At 34.7% G+C, this 13,379-nt stretch overlaps 1 protein-coding gene across 1 annotated transcript; it reads left to right on the forward strand.

Moving 5' to 3' along the window:
* The first annotated feature begins 8,962 nt into the window (after positions 1-8,962).
* LOC131076395 (cation transporter HKT1;3) lies at positions 8,963-13,016 on the forward strand. The gene is made up of 3 exons (XM_058013543.2): positions 8,963-10,699; positions 11,909-12,163; positions 12,257-13,016. Exons 1-3 carry the CDS (start codon positions 9,336-9,338, stop codon positions 12,636-12,638), a joined length of 2,001 nt encoding a protein of 666 aa, XP_057869526.2. The 5' UTR covers positions 8,963-9,335; the 3' UTR covers positions 12,639-13,016.
* Positions 13,017-13,379: the final 363 nt, after the last annotated feature.

The raw sequence follows: 13,379 nt of genomic DNA on the forward strand, positions 1-13,379 counted from the left end.
AGCATTTGTGTGTATGTGGAAAGGAATATTCTAGTTAGGTCCTCTCAGTACTGGTGTTTGAGTGAGGGCTTTCTTCAGTGCTTTAAATGATTGTTGACAACTTGGAGTCTAGTTAAATTATACTTTTTTGGTTAGAAATGTGAAAAGTAGTGTAACAATATCACTAAAGTCCTTTATGAATCACCTATAATATAAACAGCATGTCCACGGAAGATTTTGACATCTCTTTGGTTATGTGGTAATGGGATCCCTAAGATAATCTCAATATTGGTAGGGTCAACCTGAATTCCAATGGCTAAGAAAAAATGACCACTTGTACAACTCCCTCTTCCATGATCATAAAATATTTTTTATGACTAAGGGAGAGGTTGTTGTCCTCGCATCTCTGAAGTACATTTTTTTGAATTCGCTAAAGTCTCCTCATAGGAGTTACCAAATAGTGAAATCTTCCATGTAATCTCCATTGTGTCATGCAAAAAGTATGAAAAGATGCTCAAGATAGCTCTTTGAAAGGTAGTTGGTGCATTGCATAATCCAAAAGGCAACACTAAGTAGGCATATGTTAGCCATGGGCATGTGAAGGTAGTATTGTCTTGACCGAAAGGGGCTATCTTGATTTGATCATTTCCACTAAATCCATCTAGGAAGGAGAAGTACCTTTTACTAGCTAGTGAGCCCAAAACCTAATCAATAAAAGGCAAAGGAAAATGGTCTTTTTGGTTGTTGCATTCAACTCTCTATAATATACACACACCCACTATTTTCATCCCTTTCTAGGAATAATTTTTCAGGTGTGATAACCATTCACTATCTAAAATAGGTTATGTTAACCTTGCATCTGGAAGATTTTGCAGTTTAGTTTTAATTGTATCTCTGAGTGTTGGTTTCATCCTTCTTTATGGTTGTCTTATTGGTCTACAACCCTCATTGATATATACCCTATGCATGCATAGGTTGGGACAAATTCCTTTCATATCATGATAATCCTATGTGAATGTTGAAGTGTGAGCTTGAAGCATTTGCAGTAGATCAACACATTGAGATCTACTGACATCATTTCTCATGTTAAGTGTTTTAATTGCAGAAACTTCTATAGGGATAGTTTATATCATGACTGAGGAAATGTCTAGATTAGATACATAAACCATATGTGATATAGATGCATCCTCACTAAACAAGAGGCTATGAAGTGGGCATGTTAGACAACATAAAAACTCCACTCAAGTTGTTGGTTCAAACCATAAGACTTGCATAATGTGACCAAGAACACCATCTTCATCTTGGATGTCCATCATAGGAATCATGTCTATTGTCATGAGAGTTTGGAGGGAATATTGATCTTCATCCTCTAGATTAGGCCATATGGATTGTTCTAGGTTAGCATGAGGCTGAGTTCGAGGATAGACGGCCAATTTCTTGGTCACATTCCCATTGAATATAATCATATTCTTGAACCTATAGCCAATAAAAAAAATCAGTAATGGCCAACCGTGGTCACTCAAGTATTAATGGATAACCTCCTAAACTAGCTTTGGGCTGCAAAACCACAAAATCAACAAGGTATTCCCCTGAATCTAGAGTGAAAACCAAGTCCTTAATTAATTATGTCTAGTTTGATAATGGATATATCTTCTGGTTGCAAGATGGTTAGTGTTGGCCTTATGTTTAGTATCTATTAGGCGTTCATGGTCTCTTTTGTCATGACATTTATTGTTGCACCAATATCATTCAAGGTGTTCCTAATAAGGGTTTCATTGATATGCATATCTACAACATGACTACTAGGGTATAAGTATTTAGGCATCACTAGCGTACCCAACATGATATCAATAAGTCGTCCTATGATATGAATAGTCTAAGGGTTTTTCCTCTTTCTCCATAGTCATTTGAGATGTATAGTTCCCTAATAGTCTTGGTACAGATTGGTACATCCTTAATAGCTTGAATAAGGGGGATCATGACACACATTTTTTAATTATCCTAGAAGGTCAAATTTAGGCTTAGAGTGGTATATTTTAGTAGCCAATCTTTTTGGAAAGGAGGGTTCCTTCTTTGAAACTCCAACATGTGGTTGGGTCTAATTAAGTGGCCCATTGTCAATGGTGTCTACTATTGGTTCCTCATTAGATAATTCTAAGATTTGAGATGTAGGACCAAAAAGTGTCTTTGTTGAGTGGAGGTGCACATCACCGATTTCAACTACATACGTTGAATACTATGTACCCTTGCTAGTGTAAGCCTGTTGAATAGGCTTGTTGTGAGGATAGGGTGTAGTTTAAGTAGGAAATTATGATGCTCTTGTTTATGATGTGGGAGATGTGTTTTGGTTAGGCATAATGTCTTATTGTTGAGGTAATGCATTAGGCATAAGAATAGATTATTGGGCCATATTTTGTTGTTGCTACAAGTAGGACAGATTGGATTGTTGTCATTGTTGGTTTCCTCTCCATGGTTGTGACTATGGATTCTAAGGGTTTTTCCACTGATTATAACTTGGAAACTAATATTATTATTATTGTTATGATCCTACCCCTTGTTGTGGCATCCAATTTGATGTTGTATTACCCTGACATTGTTGATTACATATTGAATTTCATGGATGATAATTCTAGGTTACAGTGTTTGAATTGATCCTAGAAAATGAAATATTATAAGAAAATGGATTTGGAAGAATACATTACTTTTGTTGCCATGGCCTAAATTGGGAAATGTAGAAAACTTAAAATTCTTCATCTTCCAAAGCTTGAAACTCAAGTTAAGTCGACTTTTCCTTAAAGACAAAAACGATCTTCCTACATTTGAAAAATTTGGACATCTTTTGTCTATAATTGGGGGTCGTACTTTGTGAAAGTTACTTCTAACTCCTCTTTCTTCTTCTTGATGTGAAGGGTGTCCAATTGAGTGGCAAGGTAACTTTAATGATATCTTCCTTCATGTCAAAAATAACGTTGTTGAGCTCCATTCTAGAGTCAATGTTGGATGTCTTGATAGTAGGTAGGAGTCTAGAGCTTTTGTTCTTCCTTAAGTATACTTGGAATAGGTCTTAGCAAGCTTTCAAATTTCTTCAAATGATACTTGGGAGATGTCACCTTCTCCCATCAAGTTTTGTGCATCGATGCATTCTTCATTAATTCTTCTTAGGAAGACTGACTTGAGGGATTTAAGAGAGAGTTTTTTTTGTATAGATTTCTTTAGACAAAATTGGAATCTCTCTATGTAGTCCTCAAGAGACTCATATTCTCTTTGGGACATCCTAAATATTTCCTCTTTCTTCATGTATCCACCTTCACAATAATCTTGGTATTTCTACAAAACAAAATTCCCTCATTATGGCCCAACTTGTGATAGAATTTATACCCAATCTCATAAAACATATCAAAACAACATCCATCAAGGTTGATGGGAATATTTTTAGCATATAGGCATCTATGGTGTACTCATAGCTATGACATAATACATCAAATTCCAAAAAAAAATGTATTAGGGTCTTCTATAATTAAGCCATAGAAATTGGGCAGTGCAAATGAAGGTATGTTCTTCAGTGTTGTTGCTCTTTCTCAATCAAAGATGGGAAACTAAAAATTAATTGGTTCCATAGGGTTTTCTACTTCTGCACCATCTAATGTTGCAGGTGTTTCTTGTGTTGGTTTAGAAGACTGTTGATGCGGGTGCTTATTATGTTTGTGTATCATCAAAAGATATTGAACTGCTTGGTGCACTGAATGGATCTTTTGGCACTCTATTTATGTTTGTTAAGTCATTTGGCCCTCTAATTGAAGCCAAATTTTCCTCTAAAATTTCTCTAAAGGGAAGAAAACTTCCTAAAGCCAATAACAACAAGCAAAGTTCCTAAACTTAGGAATCTTAAAACTTAGAACCATCCCCAATAATGACACCAAAAATGACTAGTCTCTACTAATTACAATATATTGGTGCAAATAACTCAATGCACACTCTAGATTAGGCAACTAATCCCACATGAAGTAACCTAATGTCCTACAAAGGCTCATTTAATTATTGACCTGAGATGTTATAATAGGATGATGCTAGCACTATATGTGCAACCAAAAACTCTCTAAGCTCCCTATCAGTGTGTAAAGAGAACTAACAATTAACTAAAGCAAAAAAAATGTTGAAATAGGAAATTTGTATGCATAATAGTTTTTGTAAGTAACTAGCAAGTTAGCTTAGTAGTGGCTATAGATAAATAGTGTTGTGACTAGGCTGCATCCCTACCTTACAATCTAACTATCAACTTCATTAAAAAAACTACATGAAATAATTAACACATAAAAGGTAATCTATGGAAGTAATAAACAATCTAACCAATGCAAAACAAATGAAACTAATTATGAGAGGATTACACTACCTCAAGGGGCCCTTTCTTGAGGAGGGTTCAACCTTGAATAACCATATTACTCTTAACTCAACACGTTGTCAACCATTCACTTTACTCATCTTTGATAAATGCATAAAAAAGTAGTAGTAGTACTTCTCTAATTACTCAAAAATCTAGGCAAAATCTAATATGTATTAGAAATGTAAGAAGAATATCCTCCAACTTTGACAGAATTAAACTTTATACACAATCCACAAAAGTGGACTAATTACTTCCCAAAATTTAATAAGAACATGTTGCAATCCTACCTAACACCAAGGATGATTTATTCAAATAAGAAATTGAAAACAATAACTAACTTAACAAGAGTTCCAATCAAATTTGGACTCTTATTCAAAATGACCTAAATGACAAGACACGAACATGAAAGAATTCATGCAAGTGAATTAATGAAGTGCAACTATATCGTACTACAAGCTCCTACAATTCCTTCATACATTTATTATTCAAGATAAATTCATCAAATCTTCAAAACAATCATGTTCTAGTTGGCATCCTTCTGACTTCTTCCATGTAGGTGGCATGGGAACATTCTACTTTGGTTGTGAGCTGGCTGCTAAACCTTAACCTATAGAATACTATCTCAGAGAAAGCAATTGTCTAAGTTACCATCATTTATAACATATTGACATCATATCAACCATAGAAATACACATAGCATATTCATTCATCACATGTCATATATATCATTAATTAAGTAAAAGCATGGTTTTGGATATAGACTTAAACATATAAAAGTCTAATAAAAGTAGGTATACACTAGATAAAATAATGTTAATTGTAGGACTCATCACCTCTCTTTTTATATTTATTTATCTCCCTCTCCCTATCTCCCTCTCTATCTCTCACTTTCTCTCTCTATTTATCTATCTCTCCCTCTCCCTCTCCCTCTATATCTTTATTTATATCTCTCATTATCTCTATATGTCTCTCCCTCTCCCACTATCTTTTTATATCTCTCACTATACCTTTATATACCACTCTCTCTCCTCTACTATCTTTCTCTATCTCTCTATCCTACCTCTCTCATTATCTCTCTCCTTCTCCCTTTCTCTCCATCTACCTCTCTCTCTCTTTATCCCTCTTTATCTCTTTATCCTCTCTCTACATCCTTTTCTCATCTCTCCCTCTTAGAATCTCTTTCTATCTCTCTGACAATTTCTTTATGTTTCTCTCCCTCTCACTCTATCTATCAATCTCATTTACTCTCTCTCTTTCTCACTGTCTCACCCCTTCCTAACTCCCTATATTTCTCTCTTTGTCTTTCTCTATCCTCCATTGCACTCTATATTTTTCTATCTCCCTCACAATTTATTTATGTTTTTATTTGTTTCCCTTTCACACACACGCTCTCTCTCATTTACTCCCCATCTCTATCTCTATATATATTATTATATATCTATATATCTCTATCCTTATTATCTCTTTATATTTGAGTCCTCTCTCTCCCTCCCACATCTCTCCCTCTACCTCTCTTCTTCTCTCCTTTCATCCGAGAGAAATGGATGAAAGGAGGGAAGGAGAGAGGTAGAGAGGAAAATATAAAGAGAGAATGAGGATAGAGAGATATAGATATATAATAATATATAAAGAGATAGAGATGGAGAGTAAATGAGAGAGTGTGTGTGTTAAAGGGAAAATGATAAAAACACAAAGAAAGTGTGTGTGTGTGTGTCTGTGTGTATGTCTCTCTCTCTCTCTATATGTGTGTGTATACATATACATATATATGTACACACACACACACACACACACACACACACACACACACACACACACACACACACACACACACACACACACACACACACACAGATATACATACATACATACATACATACATACATACATACATACATATGTGTGTGTGTGTGTGTGTGTGTGTACATGTACATATGCATATACATATACATATATACATATATGTACATACATACATACATATACATATACATATACATTAAAATGGGGGTGTAGATTCAATAGATCTAGCCATAATTCAATTAGGGAAAAGGGCTGAGATACTAAATGAATCTACTTGTTTGTTTGCTTCCCCCTTTTAGAGTCAAAATTGGATTTGAATTGTAAATCTCTAGGGTAAAACAATAGAGGATTGGAGTAAAACAATAATAACAAAGTATACTTCTACAATCTTAACATATTATGTTTTTCATTTGTTCCTCTTTTCTATGCAACTTAGGCTCCTAATTTTAATTATATATACAAGATAACTTTAGTGAAAATTTGAAGTTTACTAGACTTGATTTATGAATAGAAAGTAGGCTTGTCCCATGCATACTAGAAACCTATGTCATTTATATCTACTTAGTGACCCTATCTAGACATATGCCTCATACACATCACCCCTTTGGTAGAGGGTAGGTCTTGTAGCTTCTAAATTTAGAGAATCAATTCCCATGTGCTTTGCTAACCCACATAGTTGGTAACTTTGGCATCCCAAATGCATCTAAATTTTTTTTTTTTTATAATTTAAATTATCTCTCCTAGTCCTAGTTCATGTTTGTTTTCTTCCATTTTTAAAATTTATGCTTCCAATTTATGTCTCACAAAATATTTTTAGACCTGTCTCTATTTTATGTTAACTTGATTGAGTCTAAAGAGGTTTAGTTTGTTGTATTTCAACAAATACACTAGAATAAAACACCTAATCCTAATCATGGTTTCTCATTTGAGTATTTTTTGTTCATTGATTTGGTGAACCTAACATACCATGTAAATATAAATTTTGAATTTGAAGTGTTAGTATAGTTCATAATTTGTTACTTTCATTGTATTTAGATTTTTTAGAATTTGCCTCTTGTGTGTATTAGTATAGCTTTATTTATGTTCTTTTTCCATATAGTATTTCTTTTTCTTTTTTCTTTTTTACTTTTAATCTTCTCTTTCTTTCAATCCTTTGTTCCTTTCTATTTTTTAACATCCTTCTTGCATTTGAATTTATCCTTGTCATCTTAGCCTTATTTGCACTAACCTAGTCTACCTTTACCACCCTATATTTGATATCTACCCTAAATACCATGGCCTCCTCTTTTTCACCCTCTGTTTATGATAATTTATTTGACCCTAATTTTTTCATAAATTATTTTTCACTCATTCTAATATTATCACTCTCCTAAAATGTGTCTTACCTCTCACTTCTTTTGACCAAATTTTCTCTTATCCCACCAATATTTTTTTCTTTCATTTCTTTACCACTGTCCTTATTCCATTTCACTACCTTCACCTTGCATGTCCCCTAAACTTCCAATAATCAATAGGACTAGTCTTCTCCATTGACTAATTCCAATTTTTTCTACATGTCTATCTTCTCCCTCCATTTGTCTTCATCCCTATCTTTATCTCTCTATTTCTCTCCCTCTGCCTTCCTTTTTCTATTCTCCCTCTTTCTTATCTCCTTCTATAAGTATATCTCCCCCCCACCCCCCCCCCCCCCTCTCTCTCTCTCTCTCTCTCTCTCTCTCTCTCTCTCTCTCTCTCTCTCTCTCTCTCTCTCTCTCTCTCTCTCTCTCTCTCTCTCTCTCTCTCTCTCTCTAAGCTACAAAATACAAGAAAAAAGCACATTTTGTGTCTCATAAAACATGCTCATATTCTGTAGCTCACAAAATGCACTCATGTTTTATAAAGCATAATCACTCACATTATGGCTTGGTGGCTTGGTATTTACCATGCTATAATGTGGTCATGTTATTTGATTTCGAACATAATGCAATTGCATTCTGTAGAAATTTAACCATTTGGCTACTTTTTTATACACCATTTCCATGTGCACGCCTATTAGTTCCCTATCTTAAAATGATCATTTTTTTTTAGAATACTTCTCACTAGACATGTTAATGTGGAGGGTCGCATGATAAGTCACAACTCCAAACCTTAATTGTAGATAGATAAGAGTCCATATCACATTTATACAAAAAAATGACACTCATATAAAATTTCATGTAATTGTTACATTATCACAAAATTAGACCAAGGACTGCTGACCTCTCTCCCCTATTCAAAAGAATTAAATAAATTGAAAAAAAAAATCAAAAGTGAGTACCTTTACTCTCAAAAGGTTAGGTTACTCATGCTAAATATCATGTATAATGTACAGCATGTGTATGAGAATTAAATGTACTCCCAAATTCATCCTCTCCACATGAACAATAGAGACAAAATAAAACTATCCTTGTTAATGTGGCAAGCTCCATGATAAGTCACAATTCCAAATCTTAATTTTCGATAGATAAGAATCCATATCACATTTATACAAAAATTAACGATCATACAAAATTTCATCTAACTGCTACATAATTCCAATTTGATAAATAAAAATTCATATTAAAAAAAAAATGATTGTCATACAAAATTTCATCTGACTGTTACATAATGACAAAATTAGACCAGGACTACAGGTCTTTCTTCCGTATTAAAATAAATAAATAAATTTTTAAAAAATTTATGAAATAAATAAATAATTTTAAAAAAATATATGAAAGGTGAGTATCTCTACTCTCTAAAGGTTAGGTTACTCATGCTAATATCATTTATGCTGTACATGTGGATTTTGTATGAGACTCAAATGTGCTCTCAAATTCGTCCTCTCCACATGAATAGTAGAGACAAAATTAAACTATCCTTGTTTGCCCGTTGTCTGGTGTATTTTAGCGAGCGCGTTGAAAAAACTAGATTGTTCTTCATTGGCCTATAATTTTGAAGAGCATTCATTCAAAACAGAGGTGAATATGTAGGGAGTTTGTGCGAGAATAAGTAGCCAAATTGGCTGCTTGGAAGTGAGCTTTCGGATTCATATCAATGGAGCAAAAGTTTTCATGTGAGAAGCTTGGATTTTATTAATGAAGTATGTGCCATAAATGAAGAAACTTCTCACAGAAAAATCTATAGAAACAACTGGGCTTTGTGTAGAAGACATCCAATGACTATGAGGAGTTTTTCCATGAGTTCAAGGGATATGCCAACATGGGTGCAGAAGCCATCCTGTTTCATGATTCTTCATATTACTTATTTCCTAGTTTTAGGATTCATGGGTGCTTTTGCTCTGTGGATGTGTCCTCAGATAAATTCTGAGCATATGAGCTTCATAGATGCTCTGTACTGCTCTACCTCTGCTGTGACTGTGACGGGCCTGATTAGCGTAAGAATACAAGGGATGCATAAGTTTCAGCAGATTGTACTTTTGTTGCTGACAGTACTTGGTAGTCAGGTTTTTACTTCTCTGTTTCCTCTGTATGCAAGAAGATTGGCTTACAGGAGGATACTTACAAATCAGGCCATGGCCGTTCTGTCCAAGGTGCAAGAAAAACTAATTTCAAATGAATCAGAGGCTAAAGAAGATGCTGAGAATGTGAAATTGATTTCAAATGAATCAGCAGCCAGAGAGGTTAAAGCCCATCACAGTAATAGTGAAGTTAAAGTGGAAGTTAAGGGGGTCAGTGCTTATGTTGGCAAGAATGAATTGGGCCAGCTATTGAAGCATCTGCTAAGATATGTGAAGGGGAAATCTTCAGAAATGATGAAAATTGTCTGGAAGAGATGCATCTGGCGTGAAGATTTCATGAGTGTTTTATCAAAACGGATTTTGCAGTGCTGTAAGACTGAAGATCTAACTAACGAAATTGAGATTTCTATGTGGAAGTCTATGTATATGGAGTACAAGGCCCTGACTTATCTATATAGGATTGTGGTGGCATACTTCTTGCTAGTGCAGTTGGGTGCGTTTGTGCTTCTTCAGATATATCTGTTTGCCTCTCCCACGGCTACCAAAATTTTAGAAAAAAATAGTGTGAATAAAACATTTTTCTCTGCTTATAATGCTGTAACTTCATTTGGAAACGCTGGATACAGTCTTCTAGACAGTAGCATGATTCCCTTCAGGAACCATGCTTTCATTCTGCTTTTCCTGAGTTTTATAGTACTTGTTGGGAATACCATGTTTGGTCCATGTATATGGGTAATCATATCTGTGCTGCAGAGATTTGGTAAGGGAAGCAGGAAGGAGGTCTATACGTATCTTATCACAAATCCTCGCAATTGCTATACCCATTTGTTTCCCAAGAACCAGACGCTGTGGCTCATTATCACTGTCATGGCCATTAACACTCTTCAGACCTCGTTCTTCTGTGTTCTGGATTGGAATTCAAGCTCTGTTAATGGTCTGAATTTTGCAGAGAAAATTGTGGATGCTGTGTTCCAGTCTGTAGCCACACGCAACGCTGGAAACAATGTTGTCAATCTTGTAGACCTTTCTCCCTCTATGCTGGTGTTGATGGTGGGCATGATGTAAGTTACATAACTTGATTCTCATTCATGTGCTCTTTGATAATCAATAAGTTTGATAACCAGGAATATCAGAAATATTGAAAAAAGGCAATATATAGAAGTTATCTTATTGCAGGGGATGGTAAATGACAGAGCCGAGAAAAGTAAAGCCTTTTAAGGTTGACTGTCATATAAGGGTTTAGAATATAGATGGATTGTTAAATTGGGTAGTTATAAGAATTGGAGTGAGGAATTGGAATTGATTTAAAGCTTTCAAACTAATTTTATATGAACCTGCTGGCCCTATAAAATGACAACTACTCCTGGTTTTGATCGATTTCCACTTTTCAAACCCTCTCTATTACAGCCCTCGTTTTGATTGAATTCCACTTTCCAAGCCCTCTCTATTACAGTTTTATCTCACCAAGGTGGAAATCTGGCTATTTAAGATTTACTAGTTCAACTTGTTCATAACCCCCCCCAAAAAAAAATCAAAATCAAAATAGATATCAGATTGAAGATATCAGACTTCTTCAATCCCTTCTGTGGTGAATCGTTTCTCTAACAGGTAGAGCCCAACATTCCTTTTAATCTTCTACACCACAAATTCACAATCATTGCTTGTAGTGCTTTCAATATAGATGATCCGAGTTGCAGACATTTGTCTTTCACATAAACTGATAACCAGAAACAGGGTAGAGTGAACTACAGCACTCTCTCCAAAACTATTTTCACAATTTCAGCATTATGCAAAAGAAATTTATCAGTGGCTATGAATTATAATTCTTTCACTTCTGGGTCACTTTAGATCTAGTTGAAGATATTAATTTAAAAGTATAATGACAGACATTTGTGTTTGCTGTTGCTGTTTTTGAATTTGATTGCGTATTTATCAAGTTTCGGATCACAATTTATGATCTATTATCAGAATATTATACAACATAATGAAATCACAGATTGATCCAAAATGTTAATGAAAAAATCAAGCAGCAATAGTAAAGTCTCATATATTAATAAAAATCTAATAACATTAAGACATTTGTCTAACCAGAAACAGGGTACTCTGAACTAGAGCACCATCTGCAAAACTATTTTCACAAAACCTTTATGGACCCATATTTTGTGGGTACTGAGAATAAAGAGGAGGTCGCCTATTTCTTGCTTATGCAATCAATCTCTCTACAGTACTCAAATTTAGAATAAAATTTTGATATCTGTTATGCCTGGCAGGTATATTTCAATTTACCCAGTTTATCTAACACGTCAGAAGACGCGGGCTCCTAAGATGCTAGCAGGCGAAGCATCAGAAGAAACCTACAGTGAACATTATGACAGTAAAATTTCTGTTCAGTCGCGGAAACTTCTGGCTCGAGATTCAGCCCATATCTTCGTCATCGTCTTCCTCATGTGCATTCTGGAGAGCCAAAACATCAGCCACGACCCTCTCAATTATTCAGTATTCAACATCATCTTCGAGGTCATCAGGTGAGCTAATTTATCCAGTTCATAAAAATCCCCTGAATTTGTTTTACAGGACTAATAATATTATCAATTCAACATTTCTTGTTTCTTTTTCAGCGGATTTGGGAATGTGGGATTGTCAGTGGGCTACAGTTGCGCCTTAAAAACTGGGAACAATTCCTCTTCCTGTCAAGAGGTCCCATACAGTTTTTCAGGAAAATGGAACAGAGGAGGAAAAATTCTGCTTGTGTTGACCATGTTTCTGGGCAGACACAGAGGCCTTCCTGACAGTCTTGACTCTGCTCTGTTGCTTCCCCGTAGAGTAGCCCAAGAACAAGAGTTCGCAACCATACAATCTATGGCCCAACTGAGTATAAATTCATCTACTTCGTGGCCGAGGAGGTCTCGAGATCGATCTCGGCGCACATCATTTACAGATGATCAGGGACTGCAACTACCTGCACACCCACCATATGGGCAAGACCAATCTTCTGGATAACTATGTAAAGCTCCGATAAAATCACCTCAAATTGGTAATTTAAGTACGGTGTAGTTTCAAATTAATGCATGATAATCAGGTCGGAATCATGCTTTCGGTGAATTTGACGGAATGGATATTCTTCAGTCTTTGGCTCTTAGCTCAAAGAGGTGCTCGTGTCCCATATCCAGTGACAAAAAATACTTTGTGAAGACCCTCGCTAGAATAACAGATCGGAGTCTTTATGCCTTTACTGAACTGTAACAGCTCCGAACCTCCATTAAAAAAAAATTGATGCATGATCAGCTTAAGTCTCGTTAAGGCAGAGAAATTCAGGTGGCCAGGTGGGAATTTCTTTGTTTAAATAAGAAAAGTTATAAAAAAGTAATTAGTTGTTTTTTCCGTTGTCAATTTTTTGCGGGCTGATGTTTTTGGGGGTTTTGGATCTGTATTTTTGTAAAGTTTAGAGTTCAAAATCTGCTTTATTCTTTAATAGAAAATATAAATTATTTACAGAAAAATATTTGAAAGAGATTTTTATAATATTGTTATTTTTCAGATAGATGTATTTAAGTAATCTTAATAAATAATTTATTAGATTATTTGTTAAAATATTGAATTTTTTGAATTACTTTATTTTAAGAATTATTTGAAAATATTAAATTAAAACAACACATGTTATTTATTTTATATGTTTAATTTTTTTTTAAATAAATTGATTGAAAAACATAAAATTATTTTATTTTATGTTTGATATTGATC

The sequence above is a fragment of the Cryptomeria japonica genome, chromosome 7 (genome assembly GCF_030272615.1).
Source record: "Cryptomeria japonica chromosome 7, Sugi_1.0, whole genome shotgun sequence".
NCBI lineage: Eukaryota > Viridiplantae > Streptophyta > Pinopsida > Cupressales > Cupressaceae > Cryptomeria > Cryptomeria japonica.

Coding starts and splice junctions, on each gene's coding strand:
- LOC131076395 (XM_058013543.2), top strand. CDS start 9,336: ATGACTATGAGGAGTTTTTCCATGAGTTCAAGGGATATGCCAACATGG. Junction 10,700..11,908: donor GTGTTGATGGTGGGCATGAT/GTAAGTTACATA, acceptor TATGCCTGGCAG/GTATATTTCAATTTACCCAG. Junction 12,164..12,256: donor ATCATCTTCGAGGTCATCAG/GTGAGCTAATTT, acceptor TTTCTTTTTCAG/CGGATTTGGGAATGTGGGAT.